The sequence below is a fragment of the Panulirus ornatus genome, chromosome 19, assembly GCF_036320965.1.
Source record: "Panulirus ornatus isolate Po-2019 chromosome 19, ASM3632096v1, whole genome shotgun sequence".
Taxonomy (NCBI): Eukaryota; Metazoa; Arthropoda; class Malacostraca; order Decapoda; family Palinuridae; genus Panulirus; species Panulirus ornatus.
The window spans coordinates 20,636,866-20,661,843 of NC_092242.1; the positions used below are offsets into that span (position 1 = coordinate 20,636,866).

A 24,978-nucleotide genomic window follows, 5' to 3' on the forward strand; every position below is an offset into this window, starting at 1 on the left:
ACCATATACTCTTAAAGCCTTCCACAAAGCATCTTTAACAACCCTATCATATGCCTTCTTCAGATCCATAAATGCCACATACAAATCCATCTGTTTTTCTAATTATTTCTCACATACATTCTTCAAAGCAAACACCTTATCCACACATCCTCTACCACTTCTTAAACCACACTGCTCTTCCCCAATCTGATGCTCTGTACATGCCTTTACCCTCTCAATTAATACCCTCCCATAGAATTTCCCAGGAATACTCAACAAACTTATGCCTCTACTTTGAACATTCGCCTTTATGCCATTTGTCTTTGTAGAATGGCACTATGCATGCATTCTGCCAATCGTCAGGCATTTTACCATGATCCATACATACACTGAATATCCTTACCAACCAATCAACAACACAGTCACCCCCTTTTTTATAAAATTCCACTGCAATACCATCCAAACCCACCACCTTGCTGGCTTTTATCTTCCGCAAAGCTTTCACCCATTCTCCCTGACCCCTCTCACTTCGCACACCACCCCGACCAAAACACCCTATCTATGCCACTTTATCATCAAACACGTTAAACAAGCCTTCAAAATACTCACTCCATTTTCTCACTTCCTCACTACCTGTTATTACCTCCTCATTTGTCCCCTTTATCGATGTTCTCTTGTCTTACACACTTTATTTACCTCCTTCCAAAACATCTTTTTATCCTCCTTAAAATTTGATGATACTCTCTCCCCCCAACTCTCATTTGCCCTCTTTTTCACCTCTTGCACCTTTCTCTTGACCTCCTGCCGCTTTCTTTTATACATCTCCCAGTCATTTGCACTGCTTCCCTGCAAAAACTGTCCAAACACCTCTCTCTTCCATTTCATTAACAATCTTACTTCTTCATGCCACCACTCACTACCCTTTCTAATTTGCCCACCTCCCACCTTTCTCATGCCACAGGCATCTTTTGCGCAAGCCATCACTGCTTCCCTAAATACATCCCATTCCTCCCCCACTCCCATTAAGTCATTAGCTCTCACCTTTTGTTCTGTGCTCAATTTCTCCTGAATATCAAGATATTTTAAATAATTTCATCTTTGACCCATTCCAAGAGCCATGGCATGCTTATTACCATAAAGGGCATTATGATATGAGATTCAGTAATTACGCTTATATACAGGCATATTGCTAAGCCACAAAACTTTGTTTTGCATTTGTTGTACTTGTTTCAGACCAAACAGAATCAAGCAGTAATCATACGTGATGTATATACATAGTGATTGATGTTATGCACAGTGCATTAGTTTTGTATTTCATGCTTGTTAGTTTATAGGACTTGTATGAACGAACCTAGCTCGTGTACAATGTAGCACAGGTAGAAAATTGATCATATTAATCCTTTAGAGTCAGTCAGCAAACTTTGATATCCCTGTGTATAATGCATAAGCTTCAGGTATACACTTATTATTTTGTTTTTGTAAAGAGGTTTTTAATGACAAGTGTTATGTTTGCAGAGGTTCCTAGTGGATGTAAAAGCAGAATGAGTGTTTCTATGCTTGAGACCTCACATCAAGAGTGATCAGACTATGGATGAGAAAGTCAGAGTGGAAGAGGGAATACATTTCTCCATACTTGTTGCAGTGATCTCTATTATGCAGTCTGCATCGAGAGAAAAGATCTATAGAGGGAAGCTATTGCCAATCCTCGAAAAGTCAAAAAGATATCTTGGAGTTCAGTCCACTGATCTTTTCTCATAGTATCAAAATTGTTATTTAGAAGGAACAGGGGGATAATGGGAAGGAGACGGTTACACATGTCTTAGCAAAAGGTCCCATTAAGGTGAAATTTCAGTGCAGCATAGAGAGTTTGAGATTGATTCTATTGCTCATGAAAGGTGTGAAAATGAGTAGGATGTCTTATTGTTGTCCAGATTGTTGATAATAGATGATTAGTAGGCTTTATTGTCTTCATTATCAGTGAAGGAGTAATTCACCCACTCATGGTGTGTGTTGAAATATCTGGCATAGAGTTTAGCTAGTAGATGAAATTATAGCTAAGCTTCATGATAGAAGATGAGATATTTGATGAATGCAACAAATTCAGATTTGAAGATAAGTGAAGAAAAGAAAAATGGTTAAAGGTGACAGGAAAATTCATAGTCAGATGGCACTAGAATTAGTGGATTCAAGGTCCACAAAGTATGCAGTAGGTATGCTTTTGTCAAAGTTTGCATATTGCACCCATGAAGCAGAGGTAGTAATACAGAGTAAAGGTAGGGATAAGAAACAATCCAGTGGAAACATCAGTAGATGTATGGGTCTCTGAAAAATGGGATGAGAGAAAGAATGTGGAAAAGTGTACGGTGGAGAGGAACAGGAATGAAGGTTCCTGGCTGTAGCTCAGTACATGCTGTGTGAATGAGAAGTACGTAAAAGGAAAATGAAAATTTATCTAACTGGGACACCCAGTATTACTGTGTATATATGGACATAGCTGATGTCTGCACTAAAGAGCTGAGGTAAGAGTAATGCTTTGGCGTCACATAGTGTACTCTTGTATTCTGGCAGTATTTCATTGTTGTGCTGGTACTTGTCTGGTACTTGTTGTTTTGATGTAGTATTGAGTAAATACCTCATTTTGGTATTTTTTGTTAACTCTAACCCTAGTGTTAGCTAGTGATACCCATTCACAGTGTGTGTTGGTACCTTTTTTTGTACATTATGAGGAGAGAGTTGTACACTCATGGAACCCTGTCTCTTGTACTCTTTGTACAATTAGTAAGACTTATAGATCTTTGTAAGTTACTGCCATTCACTGACTCCTTGCTTAGATGACTCTTCCCTAACATTTATCCCGTATAACTTTAAATCTGTAACATTCATCCTCTTTCTCAGCTTCTAATCATGGTATCTGTTAACTTTGGTGATTCACTTTGTGAACAACTGTTGACTGTCTGCCCCTCCCTTCTCCAAGGTGTACAGTTTTGTAATCTTCAACCTTCATTGTAGCTTACTTCTTGTGAATCTAATACTATTGTAGTTGTTCTCTTTTGAACCTTCTTAGTCATGTCTTTGTGTGTGTGTGTATATGTGGAATTATTTATTTGTGATTAGCTATTTGTACTGTAAGGGGAGGGAGTTTTACATTCATGGGGCCCCATCTCTTGTCTAGCAAACAGTTTGTCTCTAACTATTCACCTTAAATGAAACTCTGGCATCAGGTTAGGGACTATGTTGACTCCATAGTCCTTCTCACACACAGAATGTTGAAGCTTATTTCCTGCTGTGTGATAATCATATTCAGGCTGTTTCTCACTTTGCCTTACCCTCGTTACTTTATATGTGCTTCAGTTAAATTTCATCAGTCATGTATCTGACCATCTTTGGAAACTGTTTAGGTACCAGAATTTTGTGGACTTTACTGGTTACCTTGACCACTTTGGATTAGGCTTCTCTAATATACATGCTTTGTTCCCTTCGAATGAAATAATAACCTGTCTTTTGAAGGAATATCCCATATTCCTGTCTGGTTGTCCTGTTCTTAATCATCCTCTCACATGGTACAGTTTCAAATGATCTGACACTCCAGATACAAACAATCCAACCAGCCTTTCCTTTTGTATAAAACTAAGCTCACTGTCTTGTAGAAATTGAAGAGGTTTGTCAAACATGCCCTCCATTCCTCAAAACAGTGCTTTCTCTCACTTAGGTAATTTTTCCTCAGTTGAAAGTCATCCATATGCCATTTGATTATTTCTTTCAGAACCTTACATAACACACTTGTTAGTGAGACTGGTATGTAGTTTAGGGCTTGCTCTTGGTCTCCTTTCAGGTAAGTATTACATTTGCCCTTTTCCATTCCCTTGGTGCTTTGCTTCTCTCCAGTGACAATCATAAACATCTTCAGCACAAATGGTGAAATTATAACTGGACCATGAGCCTTGTTTGTTTCGAAACCTTTTAGTATTCTTTTAGAAATTTTTATGGATATCTTGATTTCTAAAACCTCCTCCCCCTGGTTTTTGAGGCTGTAATGTCTCCCAGTGTGAAAACACTTTTGAACTTGTTACTCAGTTCTCCACATATCCTTCCATCATCCTCTTCAGTTCTCCACTCTGATTCCTTAAGCCTTATTAGCAGCTCTGTAACTGACAATTGACTCCAGATGAATTTATGAAAAACTTTTAATTTTCTCCTTTGACCTCATTATTCTCTTCAAGGTTTATTTGCTTCTCCATTCTTTTTCTACTGAACTTATTATTGCTTCCTTTTATCCTGCATGTGCTGGCTGGCTGGAGTGCCATCTACATCTTTACCTCAGTACATCTTGAAGCTCCTTTGATTTTAGCCATCTTATTAAACCACTGTTTCCTCTTTCTTTCCTTTCCACATGTAATTAAGGCTTATGGTACCCATGGTTGTACTCCTTCATTGTAAATTTCACTGAACCTTCCATTACAAAGCCATGGTTCTTCGCTACTTGATGCCGTTTCTCAATTGAAGTTAACATAAACATTATTGAGGTTTGTGTAGTTTCCACAAGCTTATATCCTCTTCATGACTTGTTTCACCATTGCTCTTTTATTGTCCTCATTTACCACTTATGCAAACTTGAGCATTACACGATTACTTCTTTCAGTTGGTGTATCATGTATGATATTCTCAGAATTCATGCTAGTATGTGTGATGATAAGATGTAGCAATAATGGTGTATCAGTTCCTCTTCTGCTAGTGTGCTTACTAACTTTTTGGTATTGGAAATTTTCCTTTATATACTAAAAGATTGTCTTTGTGACTCCCAATTGCCTTGTAAATCCAAATTCCTTGAGTCCCTTTCTTTATAATAGAATTGAATTTCCGTATCACTGATCAACAAATTTTTATTATTTTGTGTTCCAGAGATGAAATATGTTTTGCTTTATTGATTTTGGTGGCTGAATATGAAAATGGCCATGAAAATGATCAGTTGACTACAGCTTCATGTATGATATTCTCAGAATTCATGCTAGTATATGTGATGATAAGATGTAGCAATAATGGTGTATCAGTTCCTCTTCTGCTAGTGTGCTTACTGACTTTTTGGTATTGGAAATTTTCCTTTATATACTAAAAGATTGTCTTTGTGACTCCCAATTGCCTTGTAAATCCAATTTCCTTGAGTCCCTTTCTTTATAATAGAATTGAATTTCCATATCACTGATCAACAAATTTTTATTATTTTGTGTTCCAGAGATGAAATATGTTTTGCTTTATCGATTTTGGGCGGCTGAATATGAAAATGGCCATGAAAATGCTCAATTGACTACAGCTTCCAAGAAAGGTTTACGATCTGACATTCTACATATGTTATATAATATATTGGTGATGGCATATAGTCCCAGGCTTATTTCATATAAATTTGCTTCCCATTGCCTTTCACTTATGATTAAGCCCTGGAGCATCTCTTGTTGCCATTCAGCTATAGTCCATCAACATTGTGAAACTCCATTTTCCCTGTTACCAGTTCTCTGTCGATGAGATGTCTTGATGGAAATTTTCGCCTTACTCATTGCTCACTGAGCCATGTTTAGCTAGAAAGAGTCCAGATGAGAGTGGAGGAAGTGTATCTTTAAAGACTTATTACTTAACATTTTCTGATAGGATGAAAACTGGTTGTCCACAAGTTTCTTGTGGTTGTCAGCCTTGATATTTCCAAGAAAGTTTGTTGCTACCAGCTGGAATATTATTTCACACTATCATCTCATCAGAACTGAGGATGCACTAGAACTGCATCCAGTATCTTCAGATCTAGAGCCAGTTGACAATTTGAAACATATTTGTGCTCAGTGCTCCCAAATTATTAATGAATGATAAGCTATTTTTATGTATAAAACATTATAGCTGTTGATCAGTGTTATCAGTACTTTACCATCTCTCAGAAGTCACTGTTTTATTGCTTCATGCACCATTCTGAATGTTCCTTCAGTGTGTATGTGAGAAACTGAAGTTGTGGAGAGTGCATGGCAAAGTCAGATGTTAGTTGATAACTTATCTTCCTTAGGGGTGGCTATATTTGCAGGATTAGTACCAGAAACACCTGGTTATTCAAAGATATCTTACACAGTGAGTTCATGGTTAAAAGATATCTCCCATGTTGACTGATCTTTGAGCTACTTGGTTATCTGCAAGTCACCCATGAATCAAGGGAGCTTCACTCTGAATGATATCCTATTCACTTCAGACCCTTTCTCTCTTTCATACTCTGCTCAAGTTTTGACAGTGACACCTTTATCATAATCATGTTCATGTGATATGAGGCAGTAGTTCATATTTAGATTAGTTATGATTAATGATCTTTACCCTTGCCAGAGTATGAGTGAGGTGCTTCACTTATCTTGCAGACTGATTTACCATATTTGTGAACCCAAGTACCCTCAGCTCACTGTAAGAGTCAGAAAGCTAGTTTTGAACTTGAGCTCTTTTTCCAAGCTTAAGCAGAGCAAGCTATGGGCACTCTCCCCTCCATCCACCCCTACTGGATTGTTTATTATAATTCATATTAGAGCTTATTGGGTAGGGACCTAAACTTACTAATGTGTAGTGGTGAACTAGGGTGTCATGGTGGAAATGTTTTTGTAGTTAATGTGTTGGTAATTACTTGTGATCAGAAAATTTTGTGGGTTTTAGGGGTTACGAAGGCCTTATATAGGCCTTTTATGTATGATATTAACCCAAAATGATACTTAAGTAAGACTTAAAAGACAAGTACCCTCAGCTCACCTTGTCAGGGATCAGGAAAGAGTCACAGAGATTGCAAGCAATGAATTTTGTATTTTTACAAATAGCCAGAAAATGTACAATGGAAGATGTGATCTTCGATAAAGAAAGACTACAAACTGATTTAGAGATGGAAGATATATTATTGTTTATGAATAGCTTTTGTTTGCTTAGATATGCATAACCATTTTAATTCTCTATAGATTTATATTGTTACAGTAGTCAGGATCACCAGGTTCTCATGTCTTTTAGATGTTGGAGCTGGTCGAACGAGAAAATTGTCAAGTAGTGTATCTGAGTCATCGGGCCCAACCAGCAAGGAGGTCAAGTTTATGAAGACAGCACATGATCTGCAAATTCGAGATGAGAGAGTTGTGTTGCTGTCATCACACAAAATTCCCTTCTATATATTTTCTGCCTTGCCATACAACAGGTCGAAATTGGGAGGGTAAGGGAAAACTTTGAAGAAATTTATCAACATAGAATTAATTTATTATCTTATTTGGTAATCTCCTAAAGATTTATTATTGCACTAGATCATTTAAGAATAAATGAAAGTATAGCCAGTGTCTGATTCCCAGGTACTGGGATGATAACCATCTAGGCAATAATGAATAAGTTGCACCACATCTTGTAAGTGGCTCTGCAGCTTTGAGGCTAAACTATGATCAGAACAGGGAAACTATGGTCTGTTGGTGTGAGATCATAATTAGACTACATCTGGTCCCCACACCCCAGTGACCCAGTGCCCAGTGTTAGCTATAGAAAAGTGAATAACATAGAAAAAACCCACCATCAGTGGTGGGTTATTGCTCTGGCAAGTGATCACATACCAGAGCAATCTTTAGCTGGCAAGTCTTGGTGCCACTAAGGTATATCTGTCATTTATTTTATTTATGATTACCCTAGGGATTCCTTCCAAGAAAGTCCTGTTGTTACCAAGGATCACTTTCCATAGACTTTTACAGCCCAGTGCTGTGCTTCTGTCAGTAGCAGAAATTTTGCAATATTTAGAGTGAGCACTTTGACAAGATTGTACTCCCGGTGATACAGCTTAGCCAAAAATGATTTTTCACTGGCTATGTACCCTCTTGCTTGCACTGTTTGGTAACACTCCACCAAGGTGGAGTGATACCAGTGTGTTATATGTGTTATCCATGAAGATATGAACGAAACAATGGACATAAAACACCAAAGCAATTTAAAAAGGTTTGAAAATAATAGTTGAGTTCACAGCAGTAGCAAGTCATCATTGTAATGAGTGATTATTTGCAAACCATGTGGCAGCCAGTTTGATGCACATGTGTTGTGGTGGACATGCACCTTGGATTGTTTATGTAAGGGGCTTTCAACTTTCTGAAGCCTCAATCATTTTGTTGAATATTTTACTAGAATCTCATCCATGAGAATCCAGGAATAGTCATGATTTAGCACTGTAATAATTTAAGAAAAAACAGGAAAACCATATTTAGCTTCTAACACTGTTATAGTCTAGCCAAGAAAGATCTTAGCAAAACAGCATGTTTGTTTATTACACAAAGAGAAAAGCAAGACTTTAAGGTGCATTTAATGATATTCATGCAATCATAACTCATTAGGGTAGAAACGTTGATAACCTCATGTGATCAACAGAGCGAGTAATGTTTGGTTTTCAGCTGTGTGTTTAAGAGATGCTCCTTTTTCTTGCTGTGACTGTGTGGATGTAGCACACATCAAATCTTAATAGAGTTGCCAATTTTGTCGTAACAGTTCTAAATCTCTCATCATCCATGTTAAAAGATGTAATGTAGATATATATTCATGAAAGCTCCTCAACAAGGTTTAACAGAGCCCATTTTGAAAGCTCCTGGTTTATGTCATATAGTCTATTATAACCTCCAATAGGAAAGCAGGAAAAACATCAGATGTAAAGTCAGACATTGTGGGGTCAATGCTGGTCAGTATGGTGTTAGTATTGGATGAGCCTCCTCCTGTACCTGAATTATTAGGTTACTACTGCACAGTATTTTAGGCCATAATTCCATATTCAAATTCTCAGATTAACCCAGATTAAGCATTTAACCAGGCCCCACAATAGGGGAGAAAGAATACTGCCCATGTATTCCCTTCATTTCATAGAAGGCACTTAAGAGGGGTGGGAGTGGGTGGCTGGAAATCCTCGCTTCCTTTATTACTTTCCAAAAGAAAGAACAGAGCAAGGAGCCAAATGAGGATTTTTTTCCTCAAAGGCTGTCATCTTTTTTTGACACCGCCTTGCTCATGTGGGAAATGGCGAGCATGTACGAAAAAAGATATATATATATACATACACGTTGTCCTGTAAAGAGGACACCTTGTAGATCCAACATTTGTATTTTGTGCCAAGATCAAATTTCATCCGATGGTAATGTAAGATGTCTAAGTCCTATTTAAGCAAGAATTGAATTAGTTTTACACTTGCTCTTCTGCAGTGGTATAGAGAGCATGGTGCTGAAGACTGCTTAGAGTAGATGACTTCATCAGATGATAATCTGTTTGATAAAGATTTATGAGATAGAAAGAGCCAAGGCAGTCATAAGGAAGATGAAATATCTAGACACCTGGGGAAGGTTGAGGCTTGTTTTTTTGTTTTTCTATCGTCTTCTTCCTTTTGCATGATATTCTTTCATTTCATCAATGTACATATTTTTTGTCCTTTTCTTGTAAAAGACCCATTTTTTGGTAAGTCCTAGAATTTTAAGTGCTTGCTATTTAACATTGGAGGCTTCATTCATGGACAAAAGTTTACATCAAGGCCAGGCGTTAATTGATATAGAGAGGTTGAAAAAAGAGGGAGAAAAAGAGACAAGGAAACTATTTATGAATTTTGGTGGAAGTAAAAAACCTGTCTTTTGAAAAAAATTGTCAGGTCATAGTTATTGGGGTAAATATGAGAGTTGCAGAGAGTTACAGAGTTTCGAGGTACAGGGAAAGAAACAGATCAAAACGGTTCACCCTTTTGTTGCCAACAGCTGCATATTAATCATGTGATGCAGTGCTGCATTATACTCAATGTTTTTGGGCATTTTACTTTTCATTTTGTATGAAAATTACTGTAGATTAAGTAATGTCCTTGAGAAATGTAGTCCCTTATCCTGTTAAATTCTGTAGTAAAGTGTGATCCACTGTCAGGTGATTCTTTTAAGCTGTGATAATCAGGAACACATTCCTAACGTTAATATGGGGGCCAGATGTACTCTACTTCAGCTGAAGGTACCTTTTTCACTTAAGGTGTAACCGTAATCAAGCAGAGTTTGATAGCCTTGTGGATAGGTAGGTACTTTGTCTAAATCTAAAACTAAATCTCATCATGCATATTTGTAGGTGGTCTCTCTCTCTCTCTCTCTCTCTCTCTCTCTCTCTCTCTCTCTCTCTCTCTCTCTCTCTCTCTCTCTCTCTCTCTCTCTCTCTCTCTCTCTCTCTCTCACTGAAAAAAGAAAGGAAAATGACATTATGGAAAGAGCTTACTGTAAGCAAACTTGTAATGTGTTAATGGTACAGTTATTAGTGCTTTAGCGGTTCCTCATAAGAAATATTGAAGTAATTGAATGAAGTGTTATGAATATGGTAAGAAAGTAAGACAAACTCTTTACAGTGCTAATACAGCAAATCTGACACTGTATTCCCAGCATACATACGAAACGTTAGATGCAGAATTTAGTTGACGGGAATATAACAACAAAAATAGTATATAGACTGTGGAATAGGAAAACATGACTGTTAGATTGACGAGGTATGTGGTGAAGACATTGGTTATCTGATACTTAGTTATCTATGATACTGTAACAGATGATTACAAAAATCCAAGATATGCAGAGAAAAAGCAGGGGAGAAATATATGATATAGATGATATTGATGTAGGTGAAGGAAATGACACAGAAAATGTATTGAGACAAGTGAAAGATAAAATAGAATGCAGTAAGATTTAATCAAGAGGAATGTAGAGAAAATGTGAGTAAGTCAAATGAAAGACTAACTGCCATCGTAAAAGAAATAATGATGGGAAGAAAAGAGAGGTAAGAAAATGAAGAGGTGCCAGCATATATTACAAAGGACAATATTTTGTGCAGAGAAAACTTGAGAGGTAGATGTCGGCATTTTGATGAGTGTAAGTATGATTATTTTGGAACGTGCATGCAAGCACTCATTTGGATTTCTTGATGTCTAAGCATGTTATGATAAAAAGATGTGATTGTGCACACTCAGAACGTTCACTACAAGTACAGCAAAAATCACAGCTGCAAAAGAGAGAGGAATGTAAGTACATGCACTTTTAAAGCCTAGGAAAGTAAACATAAGCTTCCAAAATGAGTTACCAAAAATTTAAGGAATACGAAAATGTAGATTTAAACATTCATTAATGGGAATGTGATAAAAATATATGAAAAAGAATTTGTAACAGCTTAAGTACAGAAAGGAGAAAGAAAATTGAAGGCAACAGAGACTTGTTAACAGATTTGCTGGAAATGAATAGAGATGGAGATGTAAAATGAAATGCAAGACTAAACAAAGAAATTCTGGAATGAACATGGCCCAGAAAATAGTTGGAGAAAAAGAGGAAAGACAGTGAATGGTAGAATATGAACACATGAATTACACAGCAGCCCTGAACATAAGGCCAAGATGGAACAACATGAACTGATATGAAACATACTGGTATAGGACTAATCAAATCAGGAGACCAGAAGGGAAAGAGAAACAAAACAGTAACTAAGAAGAATTTTCTTACTACAGGAACGCACCAAGCCAGTGGATTTTTTTATTAATATTTTTTGTAGGGAATCAAATGTGGGAAATTTTAGCAGAAGTGGAGGTAGAACAGTAGTGAAAACACACATCATGATGAGAAGAAATCTTGATAAATTTGGTGTAAATTATCTCGTGAGTGAGAAACTGAACAACAAATTGAGTGAAATCACAAACTAGAAAAACTGGTAGAGGACAAATAAAGGAATAGCAGATCCATGGAAGATTGTACTTAATTAGTTATCTCATGCCCTTTTTCTTCCATGGGGTTCCTGCAGTTCTTCAGAAGCTGGTTAGAAGATTATGTAGATATACAAAGTCAGTTGTTGTTCGCTGATGATACAGCGCTGGTGGCTGATTCATGTGAGAAACTGCAGAAGCTGGTGACTGAGTTTGGTAAAGTGTGTGAAAGAAGAAAGTTAAGAGTAAATGTGAATAAGAGCAAGGTTATTAGGGACAGTAGGGTTGAGTGTCAAGTCAATTGGGAGGTAAGTTTGAATGGAGAAAAACTGGTGGAAGTAAAGTGTTTTAGATATCTGGGAGTGGATCTGGCAGCAGATGGAACCATGGAAGCGGAAGTGGATCATAGGATGGGGGAGGGGGCGAAAATTCTGGGAGCCTTGAAGAATGTGTGGAAGTCAAGAACATTATCTCGGAAAGCAAAAATGGGTATGTTTGAAGGAATAGTGGTTCCAACAATGTTGTATGGTTGCGAGGTGTGGGCTATGGATAGAGTTGTGCGCAGGAAGATGGATGTGCTGGAAATGAGATGTTTGAGGACAGTGTGTGGTGTGAGGTGGTTTGATCGAGTAAGTAACATAAGGGTAAGAGAGATGTGTGGAAATAAAAAGAGTGTGGTTGAGAGAGCAGAAGAGGGTGTTTTGAAATGGTTTGGGCACATGGAGAGAATGAGTGAGGAAAGATTGACCAAGAGGATATATGTGTCGGAGGTGGAGGGAACGAGGAGAAGTGGGAGACCAAATTGGAGGTGGAAAGATGGAGTGAAAAAGATTTTGTGTGATCGGGGCCTGAACATGCAGGAGGGTGAAAGGAGGGCAAGGAATAGAGTGAATTGGATCGATGTGGTATACCGGGGTTGACGTGCTGTCAGTGGATTGAATTAGGGCATGTGAAGTGTCTGGGGTAAACCATGGAAAGCTGTGTAGGTATGTATATTTGCGTGTTTGGACGTATGTATATACATGTGTATGGGGGTGGGTTGGGCCATTTCTTTCGTCTGTTTCCTTGCGCTACCTCGCAAACGCAGGAGACAGCGACAAAGCAAAAAAAAAAAAAAAAAAAAAAAAAACAAAGTCTGATAAGAGAGTCTATGAATCAAAGGAAGTTATGTCTGTGAATATACTAGGAACAACAACTTATTTCTGATCACCTTGACAGAAATATGATTCAGTTAGAGAGTGACGTGAAAAAAAACATGGATATGTTTGAAACATTCAGAGCAGGTAGTGTGAGTCTCAAACAAGGCATTGTATAAGTATATGTGCATAATAAGCTATAAGTATTGCATATGAAGATTAAGGTTTACCTAATTGGAAGGTTTTTCCTTTAAACCTCCTCCCTCATGTGAGTGTGCTTTCTTGCTCATTGGACTGACCACTAAGGAGAACTTTAGGCTTTGAAAGCTGTGTCTCTTTGAAACAGTGTCCTACTTGGTTTCATTATCATGCTAAGTCTTCCCCTTCTCATTCAAAAAACTTTTTTCTTCTAACTTCTGTGGCCACCTTGGATATGCAAACATTATCTGTGAAAAATGTGAGGTACAAGTGTTTAGTAAGAGTCAGGTTGGTGATGGCAGCCTGTCCATGGTCCCTGAGTGGCCAAGAGTTGACCTGTTAAGTGAGCACTGGCTACAAGTACCATTAAGTCATTCTCAAGGGTGAGTGTAGGCACCTAGCCCAAAAATTGAGCTAGACAGGTTCCTAGCTAGTATATTCCCAGGTAATGAATGCATCTCATATTTTGGGACACTACTTTGGAGAGAAGATTTTGCAAATTTGAATGCCTACACAATGAACTAGGATTCAGATTTTAGTTGACTTATAAATACTTTGAATATTTTGGTGGAAATGAAAATAGAGATAAACTTGAAAAGGCATATTTGTTGATTCTAAGGTATGATTTTCATTTTACCAGTGGGATCTTGCAAGTATTTCTGCTCAGTCATGAAAGTTTGATTTACGAAAATGCTTCTGGGTTTTGCAGGAGAAGCGACCATCACCATGGTCGAGGTGAGAGTGGACGTCGACGTCATGCATCAGGAAACCGAACACTTTCTACAATTAGTGATAATGCAGACCCATCACACATATTAGGCCTTGATCGCAATGATGAATTTCTGGTAAGTCAGCCAGTTCCTTCTGGACTGTATTAGATTATGAAAGACAGCTGCTAAGTTTGATCATGGAAGCTAATGTAAAGATTAAGAATTCTTCAATGAATTTGATGTTTATACATGCTGTACTTATGAAAAAGATGATTAAGAATGAATGAATGAATTTCTTTGGTATGCTGGTACCATATTTAGATTGTCTAATGATATAATTTTCACTACCCTCTGCCATGAACGACTTCATTATCTATATAATACTCCCCTGCAGTGGTTAGCTTTCAATGTGTTCACATCATTTACTATGGTGTGTTGAGAGGGTGATTTATGCAGCTTGTTTTACTGTACATTCATGTGTACCTATTTTAGAATTTCTCTTACACTGCAGTCCAACTTTTAAGTTTTTTGGGAGGAAATTTGTTGCATTTTAACCCACTGACTGCCTATATGCCACATCTGGTGTAGACATCCTCTGTTAGTTGTCTGCAAGTGTGTCATAGTTTGGTCTGGGCTTTTAAAGATTCCATGTGTGGCATGAAGTGAGTCAGTAAGCAACTCCTGGCTTCTCAAACAATGCATCCATACCCTTGCCCTTATTTTCTCCACTTAGCTGGTCATTATCCATCAAAATGCCCAGGCATAGTGTACATTATCAGCACACTACTAGGGTAGCAGGGCAACAGGAGAAAATTCCTGATACTTTATATAAGAGTCTACCAGATGCCGTAAACACTGGTTGCTTACATTATAGTAGTGTTGTAATTTTCTTGAAAGTATTTGCTTTCATACCACTCATAGCCAAAGAAAATTTCCAAGGACAGTGTGTTTAAAGACTGTTGTGATGTTCCTACATGTGTAAACCCATATTTCTGGGTGTGCTATACACAAAGGCTATTGAAAATATTTATTAAGTAATGTGAATATATGCTTATTTATATCAGTATCTGAACATTTTTCATTGGAGAGCAGAAAATTAAAACACGTTTGCATGGTGAAATGTGCATAAGAAGCAACATAGTCACACCTTTCATCTGGATAACTCACCACAAATGTAAACAGAGACATGCTATGTTGTAATAGGATAACTCACCACAAATGTAAGCAAAGACATACTATGTATTAATATATATTGTTTGTTCCAGATAATAACTTTCAGATGGTAAGATGAAAAAAAAAATTATTTTGAAAAATGCCTCACACAGTTCATATGTAAAGACTGTGATGGTTGTTCATTCTATTTGAGTTTTCTTCGCACAAGTCTCTTTTTCAAGCTCACTTACTTTCACCTCCCTCTTCACTCCAGTATTATTTCCTCTTTTCTGGAAACCTATGCAGAATTTGCATTTCCTCCCCTAAGTAAGGAAGATGTCAGTTTAGATTTACCTCTCTTCGCACATTCATATCCAGTAGTCTCTTTTTTTCATACCTATCAATTAGTATGTAATCCAATAATGACTGCTTACTATCTTTTCTACTGATCCATGTATACTTGTGTATATTTATTTATATTATTATACTTTGTCGCAGCCTCCTGGGTTAGCGAAGTAGCGCAAGGAAACAGATGAAAGAATAGCCCAGCCCATCCACATACACATGTATATACATACATGGCCACACACGCACATATACATACCTATACATCTCATCGTATACATATATATACACACACAGACATAAACATATATACACATGTACATAATTCATACTGCCTGCCCTTATTCATTCCCATCGCCACCCCGCCACACATGAAATAACAACTCCCTCCTCCTGCATGTGCATGAGGTATCGCTAGGAAAAGACAACAAAGGCCACATTCGTTCACACTCAGTCTCTAGCTGTAATGTATAATGTACCGAAACCACAGCTCCCTTTCCACATCCAGGCCCCACAGAACTTTCCATGGTTTACCCCAGATGCTTCACATGCCCTGGTTCAATCCACTGACAGCACATCAACTCTGGTATACCACATCGTTCCAATTCACTCTATTCCTTGCACGCCTTTCAGGCCCCGATCACTCAAAATCTTTTTCACTCCATCTTTCCAACTCCAATTTGTTCTCCCACTTCTTCTTGTTCCTTCCACCTCTGACACATATATCCTCTTTGTCAATCTTTCCTCACTCATTCTCTCCATGTGACCCAAACCATTTCTAAACACCCTCTTCTGCTCTTTCAACCACACTCTTTTTATTACCTCACATCTCTCTTACACTTTCATTGGTGACTGAGTTTGGTTTCTCACCCAAGTCAGCCACCAGCGCTGTATCATCAGCGAACAGCAACTGACTCGCTTCCCAAGCTCTCTCATCCACAACAGACTGCATACTTGCCCCTCTTTCCAAAACTCTTGCATTCACCTCCCTAACAACCCTATCCATAAACAAATTAAACAACCATTGAGACATCACGCACCCCTGCCACAAACCAACATTCAGTGAGAACCAATCACTTTCCTCTCTTCTTGCATGTACACATGCCTTACATCCTTGATAAAAACTTTTCACTGCTTCTAACAACTTACCTCCCACACATCAACTCTGTCATAATCCTTGTCCAGATCCATAAATGCTACATACAAATCTATTTGCTTTTCTAAGTATTTCTCACATACATTATTCAAAACAAACACCTGATCCATACATCCTCTACCACTTCTGAAACCACACTGCTCTTCCCCAATCTGATGTTTTGTGCATGCCTTCACCCTCTCAATCAATACCCTCCCATATAATTTCCCAGGAATACTCAACAAATGTATACCTCTGTAACTTGAGCACTTACTTTCATCCCCTTGTGTATGTCCATCTTTATAAACTTGGTATTCCCAGTTGCCGGTCCTTTTTCAACAAAAACTCCACAAATTGTTCACCAATTCCATTCACTTTGCTGAATACCCTTTGCTTCTCAATATTACCTTCAGCTGCTGCATTACTCACTTTTGCATAAAGATCACCAATCTTTAATTCTTGGTCTCTTGCATCAAAACTGCTGGCATACTCACTCAGCTGCTCCCAAAATTCTTGCCTCCCTTCTTCTCATGGCCAGGTGCTTGAGCACTGATTATTATCCCTCATTGCAATCCTTTTACAGTTTGACTCACTTCATTTTGGAGCTCAATTCCTTATACTTTTAATACATTTTCACAACTTCTTCAGCATTAGTGTTATCCCTTCCTTATCTCTCACTCTCTCAATAACCCTTAAACATTCCCAAACCATTCTTCCCCCTTGCCTATGAACTTCGTCAATTCATTCAGAGCTAGAACATGCAGGTTATTTTCCTCATACATGCTACCTGTGTTCCCTTTCTTCTCATCTTAGTTACATTAACACACATTTGGACATCCCAGCCTGGCCCTTTGAGGAGGATGAGTACTCCTTACTTGACTCCATCTTCTGTTTCATTTTCGAAAGTTGAAATACAAGAAGAGGATGGTTTCTAGGCCCCTCTGTACACACACACACACACACACAGTGAGAGAGGGGGGGAGGGAGAAATTGCCTTCTGCAGCAGATTGGGAATATTTATGTAGCTGTTGAAACTGTTTGTGTTGAAATGAGTGAAGAAGTCCAATTGGCAAGTAACTTTCCATGCTTTTTCATGTGACTTAGAAATTCCAGGTTGAGTTTCTCTTTTTCAGGAGGTATCATATTCTGGACTGTTGGAACCATCCCGTAGTTTTTTCTCCAAGCCTCGACGCCAGCAGTCTGAGCACATTGAGCTTGGTGATCCCACTGAGCGTTGTGTACACCCCGGAGTAGCGCGATGCTTTAGCTATGAGCCTGCTACTCATAAGGCTACAGCACACTATATTCCACACACCTCTCATGGCCATGCTGAAAAAGGTAAGTGGAAGGATCTTGTGACCTTCGCATTTTAAGTATAAATTTTTCATAATAGAGATATTTAAAGTAGCTAGTTTGACATAACCTTTTTCCCTATATTTTACCACATAAGATAGTAGGGAAGTAAGTTCCTGCCCTTTGCAAGCTAACAGGACTAGGAACACCATATCTACAGAATTGATGCCCATGAAAGATTCATGCATCTGTGCACTAATCCACCCCATGTAAATGGGAAGAGAGTGTTATTAGATTGCTAGGTAGATAGGTGACTACTAACAGTGTATTGTGTTGAGCACTATATCCAAGAATATGATGTTTAATTTTTATCATCATAACTGAGGAATTTTTTATTTATTAACCAACATGTGAGCTCTGAATGCACTACCCTTATTACTCATATTATGAAAGCCAGTTGAACATTTAGTAAAGGTGGAGACATCACCGAACATAGTGACCATCTAGCCATTTGATGTCTGGCTGCCCCAAGCCTGGACAGTGTAAGGAAGCAGATATAACTAAACAAGCCAATTCCCCCAACTGTCAGCCATAACTCTATGCCATCCTCAGCTGTGCCCCTGCCTGACTGGCTTAGATTTTTTATGTTAGCTAAGATGGCACAGCATACTGAAGTCCCAATTTAGGCCATTTCATTAATGCTATTTTTTTCTTGTTTTTTTTTTTTTTTTTTTTTATATTCACCATTTCCCGCCTTAGAGGAAAAAAAATCCTCTTTTAGCCCTTTCTCTGTTCCTTCTTTTTGAAAACTGAAAACTGGAGGGGAGGATTTTCAGCCCCCCACTCCCACCCTTTTTAGTCACCTTCTACAACTCGCAGGGAATACGTAGTCAGTATTCTTTCTCCCCTAGCCCCAGGGATAAAATGCTATATACGTAGGTATGTATATGTGTATGCATTGATATGTATATGTATGTATATTGAGTGTGTATGTATATATGTGTGTATATGAGTGGATGGGTCTTCTTGGTCTATTTCCTGGTGCTACTTTGCTGATGCAGGAGATAGCGATCAAATAGTTATTCATATTTATTATACATAATAGCCGTTTCATGTGTCAGCGAGGAAGCACCAGAAAATAAATGAAGAATGTCCCTTCCACTCATATACGCAATCATAATTAAAGTATGATAAAGAATATGATATATATATTTTTTCTTATACATCCTTCATTTCCCATGTTAGCGAGGTAACATCAAGAACAGAAGGCTAAGTCGTAGAAAGAATTATCCTCACATGGCCCCCTTCTATGTTTTTTCTTTTCGAAAATTAAAACCAGTAGGGGAGGATTTCATGGCCTTCCCCCTCCCTAACACTACATATTTTTTTTTTTTTTTTTTTATACTTTGTCGCTGTCTCCCGCGCTTGCGAGGTAGCGCAAGGAAACAGACGAAAGAAATGGGCCAACCCCCCCAATACACATGTATATACATACGTCCACACACGCAAATATACATACCTACACAGCTTTCCATAGCTTACCCCAGACGCTTCACATGCCTTGATTCAATCCACTGACAGCACGTCAACCCCGGTATACCACATCGCTCCAATTCACTCTATTCCTTGCCCTCCTTTCACCCTCCTGCATGTTCAGGCCCCGATCACACAAAATCTTTTTCACTCCATCTTTCCACCTCCAATTTGGTCTCCCTCTTCTCCTTGCTCCCTCCACCTCTGACACATATATCCTCTTGGTCAATCTTTCCTCACTCATCCTCTCCATGTGCCCAAACCACTTCAAAACACCCTCTTCTGCTCTCTCAACCACGCTCTTTTTATTTCCACACATCTCTCTTACCCTTACGTTACTCACTCGATCAAACCACCTCACACCACACATTGTCCTCAAACATCTCATTTCCAGCACATCCATCCTCCTGCGCACAACTCTATCCATAGCCCACGCCTCGCAACCATACAACATTGTTGGAACCACTATTCCTTCAAACATACCCATTTTTGCTTTCCGAGATAATGTTCTCGACTTCCACACATTCTTCAAGGCCCCCAGAATTTTCACCCTCTCCCCCACCCTATGATCCACTTCCGCTTCCATGGTTCCATCCGCTGCCAGATCCACTCCCAGATATCTAAAACACTTCACTTCCTCCAGTTTTTCTCCATTCAAACTCACCTCCCAATTGACTTGACCCTCAACCCTACTGTACCTAATAACCTTGCTCTTATTCACATTTACTCTTAACTTTCTTCTTCCACACACTTTATAGTTTGTCACTGTCTCCCACTTTAGCGAGGTAGCGCAAGGAAATAGATGAAAGAATGGTCTAACCCACCCACACACGCACATATACATACCTATACATTTTAATGTATACACACATATATACGCATGTACATATTCATACTTGCTGCCCTCAGCCATTCCTGTCACCACCCCACCACACATGAAATGGCACTCCCCTCCCCCCGCATATGCGCGAGGTAGAGCTAGGAAAAGACAACAAAGGCCACATTCATTCACACTCTGTCTCTACCTGTCATGTGTAATGCACCGAAACCACAGCTCTCTTTCCACTTCTAGGCCTCACAAAACTTTCCATGTTTTACCCCAGACACTTCACATGCCCTGCTTCAATCCACTGACAGCATGTCAACTCTGGTATACCACATCATTCCAATTCACTCTATTCCTTGCATGCCTTTCACCCTCCTGCATCTTTAGGCCCCGATCACTCAAAATCTTTTTCACTCCATCCTTCCACTTCTAATATGGTCTCCCACTTCTCGTTCCCTCCACCTCTGACACATATATCCTTTTTGTCAATCTTTCCTCACTCATTCTCTCCATGTGACCAAACCATTTCAATACACCCTCTTCTGCTCTCTCAACCACACTCTTTCTATTACCACACATCTCTCTTACCCTTTCATTACTTACTCGATCAAACCACCTCACACCACATATTGTCCTCAAACATCTTATTTCCAACACATCCACCCCTCTGCACAACCCTATCTATAGCCCATGCCTCGCAACCATATAACAATGTTGGGACCACTATTCCTTCAAACATACCCATTTTTGCTTTCCGAGATAACGTTCTTGCCTTCCACACATTCTTCAACTCTCCCAAAACCTTCGTCCCCTCCCCCACCCTGTGACTCACTTCCGCTTCCATGGTTCCATCTGCTGCCAAATCCACTCCCAGATATCTAAAACACTTCACTTCCTCCAGTTTTTCTCCATTCAAACTTACCTCCCAATTGACTTGTCCCTCAACCCTACTGTACCTAATAACCTTGCTCTTATTCACATGTATTCTCAGCTTTCTTCTTTCACACACTTTACCAAACTCAGTCACCAGCTTATGCAGTTTCTCACATGAATCAGCCACCAGCACTGTATCATCAGCAAACAACAACTGACTCACTTCCCAAGCCCTCTCATCCACAACAGTCTGCATACTTGCTCCTCTCTCCAAGACTCTTGCATGCACCTCCTTAACAACCCCATCCATAAACAAATTAAACAGCCATGAAGACATCACACACCCCTGGCACAAACCGACATTCACTGGGAACCAATCACTTTCCTCTCTTCCTAATCATATACATGCCTTATATCCTCGATAAAAACTTTTCACTGCTTCTAGCAACTCATCTCCCACACCATATACTCTTAGTACCTTCCACAGAGCATCTCTGTCATCTCTATCTTATGCCCTCTCCAGATCCATAAATGCTACATACAAATCCATTTGCTTTTCTAAGTATTTCTCACATACATTCTTCAAAGCAAACTCCTGATCAACACATCCTCTACCACTTCTGAAACCACACTGCTCTTCCCCAGTCTGATGCTCTGTACATGTCTTGACCTTCTCAATCAATACCCTCCTATATGATTTCCCAGGAATACTCAACAAACTTATACCTCTGTAATGTGATCACTCACCTTTATCCCCTTTGCCTCTTTACAATGGCACTATGCATCCATTCCGCCAATCCTCAAGTACTTCACCATGAGCCATACATTCATTCATTGAATATCCTCAATAACCAGTCAACAATACAGTCACCCCTTTTTTTGATAAATTACATAGCAGTACCATCCAGACCCACCACCTTCCAGGCTTTCATGTTCTGCAAAGCTTTCACTACCTCTTCTCTGTTTACCAAACTGTTCTCCCTGACCCTGTCACTTCGCACACCACCTCGACCAAAACACCCTATATCTTTCACTCTATCAACTAAAACGTTCAACAAACTTCAAAATACTCAATCCATCTCCTTCTCATATCACCACTGCTTGTTATTACCTCCCCATTAGCTCCCTTTACTGATGTTCCCATTTGTTCTCATGTCTTATGCACTATATTTACCTCCTTCCAAGACATCTTTTTATCATCCCTAAAATTTAATGATACTCTCTCACCCCAACTCTCATTTGCCCTCTTTTACACCTCTTGCACCTTTGTCTTGACCTCCTGCCTCTTTCTTTTATACATCTCCCAGTCATTTGCATTATTTTCCTGCAAATATCGTCCAAATGCCTCTTTCTTCTCTTTCATTAAAAGTATTTATTTATTTATTTATTTATTATACTTGATCATCGTCTCCCACAAAGCGAGGTAGAGCCAGGACACAGATGAAGAATGGCCATCTGTTCACATGCATATATATATACATAAATGCCCACGCCCACACACATGTACAGACATTTACCTATCAACGTATAGATTTATATACCTACACAGACGTAGATATGAAATGAAAATATATGTATGTATGTATTTTTATTTTTTTTTTGCTTCGTCGCTGTCTCCCGCGTTTGCAAGGTAGCGCAAGGAAACAGACGAAAGAAATGGCCCAACCCACCCCCATACACACGTATATACATACGTCCACACACGCAAATATACATACCTACACAGCTTTCCATGGTTTACCCCAGACGCTTCACATGCCCTGATTCAATCCACTGACAGCACGTCAACCCCGGTATACCACATCGATCCAATTCACTCTATTCCTTGCCCTCCTTTCACCCTCCTGCATGTTCAGGCCACGATCACACAAAATCTTTTTCACTCCATCTTTCCACCTCCAATTTGGTCTCCCACTTCTCCTCGTTCCCTCCACCTCCGACACATATATCCTCTTGGTCAATCTTTCCTCACTCATTCTCTCCATGTACCCAAACCATTTCAAAACACCCTCTTCTGCTCTCTCAACTACGCTCTTTTTATTTCCACACAACTCTCTTACCCTTACGTTACTTACTCGATCAAACCACCTCACACCACACATTGTCCTCAAACATCTCATTTCCAGCACATCCATCCTCCTGCGCACAACTCTATCCATAGCCCATGCCTCGCAACCATACAACATTGTTGGAACCACTATTCCTTCAAACATACCCATTTTTGCTTTCCGAGATAATGTTCTCGACTTCCACACATTCTTCAAGGCTCCCAAGATTTTCGCCCCCTCACCCACCCTATGATCCACTTCCACTTCCATGGTTCCATCCGCTGCCAGATCCACTCCCAGATATCTAAAACACTTTACTTCCTCCAGTTTTTCTCCATTCAAACTTACCTCTCAATTGACTTGACCCTCAACCCTACTGTACCTAATAACCTTGCTCTTATTCACATTTACTCTTAACTTTCTTCTTTCACACACTTTACCAAACTCAGTCACCAGCTTCTGCAGTTTCTCACATGAATCAGCCACCAGCGCTGTATCATCAGCGAACAACAACTGACTCACTTCCCAAGCTCTCTCATCCCCAACAGACTTCATACTTGCCCCTCTTTCCAAAACTCTTGCATTCACCTCCCTAGCAACCCCATCCATAAACAAATTAAACAACCATGGAGACATCACACACCCCCACCGCAAACCTACATTCACTGAAAACCAATCACCTTCCTCTCTTCCTACACGTACACATGCCTTACATCCTCGATAAAAACTTTTCACTGCTTCTAACAACTTGCCTCCCACACCATATATTCTTAATACCTTCCACAGAGCATCTCTATCAACTCTATCATATGCCTTCTCCAGATCCATAAATGCTACATACAAATCCATTTGCTTTTCTAAGTATTTCTCACATACATTCTTCAAAGCAAACACCTGATCCACACATCCTCTACCACTTCTGAAACCACACTGCTCTTCCCCAATCTGATGCTCTGTACATGCCTTCACCCTCTCAATCAATACCCTCCCATATAATTTACCAGGAATACTCAACAAACTCTTTTTTTTTTTTTTTTCAAACTATTCGCCATTTCCCGCATCTGCAAGGTAGCGTTAAGAACAGAGGACTGGGCCTCTAAGGGAACATCCTCACCTGGCCCCCTTCTCTGTTCCTTCTTTTGGAAAATTAAAAAAAGAACAAGAGGGGAGGATTTCCAGCTCCCCGCTCCCTCCCCTTTTAGTCGCCTTCTACGACACGCAGGGAATACGTGGGAAGTATTCTTTCTCCCCTATCCCCAGGGATAACTCAACAAACTTATACCTCTGTAATATGAGCACTCACTCATCTCATTTGCCTTTGTTCAATGGCACTATGCACGCATTCCGCCAATCCTCAGGCACCTCACCATGAGTCATACATACATTAAATAACCTTACCAACCAGTCAATAATACAGTCACCCACTTTTTTAATAAATTCCACTGCAATACCATCCAAACCTGCTGCCTTGCCGGCTTTCATCTTCCACAAAGCTTTTACTACCTCTTCTCTGTTTACCAAATCATTTTCCCTAACCCTCTCACTTTGCACACCACCTCGACCAAAACACCCTATATCTGCCACTCTATCATCAAACACATTCAACAAACCTTCAAAATACTCACTCCATCTCCTTTTCACATCACCACTACTTGTTATCACCTCCCCATATCGCCCTTCACTGAAGTTCCCATTTGCTCCCTTGTCTTACACACCTTATTTACCTCCTTCCAGAACATCTTTTTATTCTCCCTAAAATTTAATGATACTCTCTCACCCCAACTCTCATTTGCCCTCTTTTTCACCTCTTGCACCTTTCTCTTGACCTCCTGTCTCTTTCTTTTATACATCTCCTACTCAATTGCATTTTTTCCCTGCAAAAATCGTCCAAATGCCTCTCTCTTCTCTTTCACTAATAATCTTGCTTCTTCATCCCACCACTCACTACCCTTTCTAATCAACCCACCTCCCACTCTTCTCATGCCACAAGCATCTTTTGCGCAATCCATCACTGATTCCCTAAATACATCCCATTCCTCCCCCACTCCC

At 39.3% G+C, this 24,978-nt stretch overlaps 1 protein-coding gene across 2 annotated transcripts in view; it reads left to right on the plus strand.

Moving 5' to 3' along the window:
- Window positions 1-24,978, plus strand: part of LOC139755437 (CDK5 and ABL1 enzyme substrate 2) — a 180,834-nt gene that overhangs the window by 35,209 nt on the left and 120,647 nt on the right. For both annotated transcript variants that reach the window (XM_071673741.1, XM_071673742.1), the window contains exons 3-5: window positions 6,988-7,183; window positions 13,724-13,859; window positions 17,490-17,694. In XM_071673741.1, coding sequence (XP_071529842.1) covers window positions 6,988-7,183; window positions 13,724-13,859; window positions 17,490-17,694 — 537 coding nt within the window. The remainder of the gene's footprint in view (window positions 1-6,987; window positions 7,184-13,723; window positions 13,860-17,489; window positions 17,695-24,978) is intronic.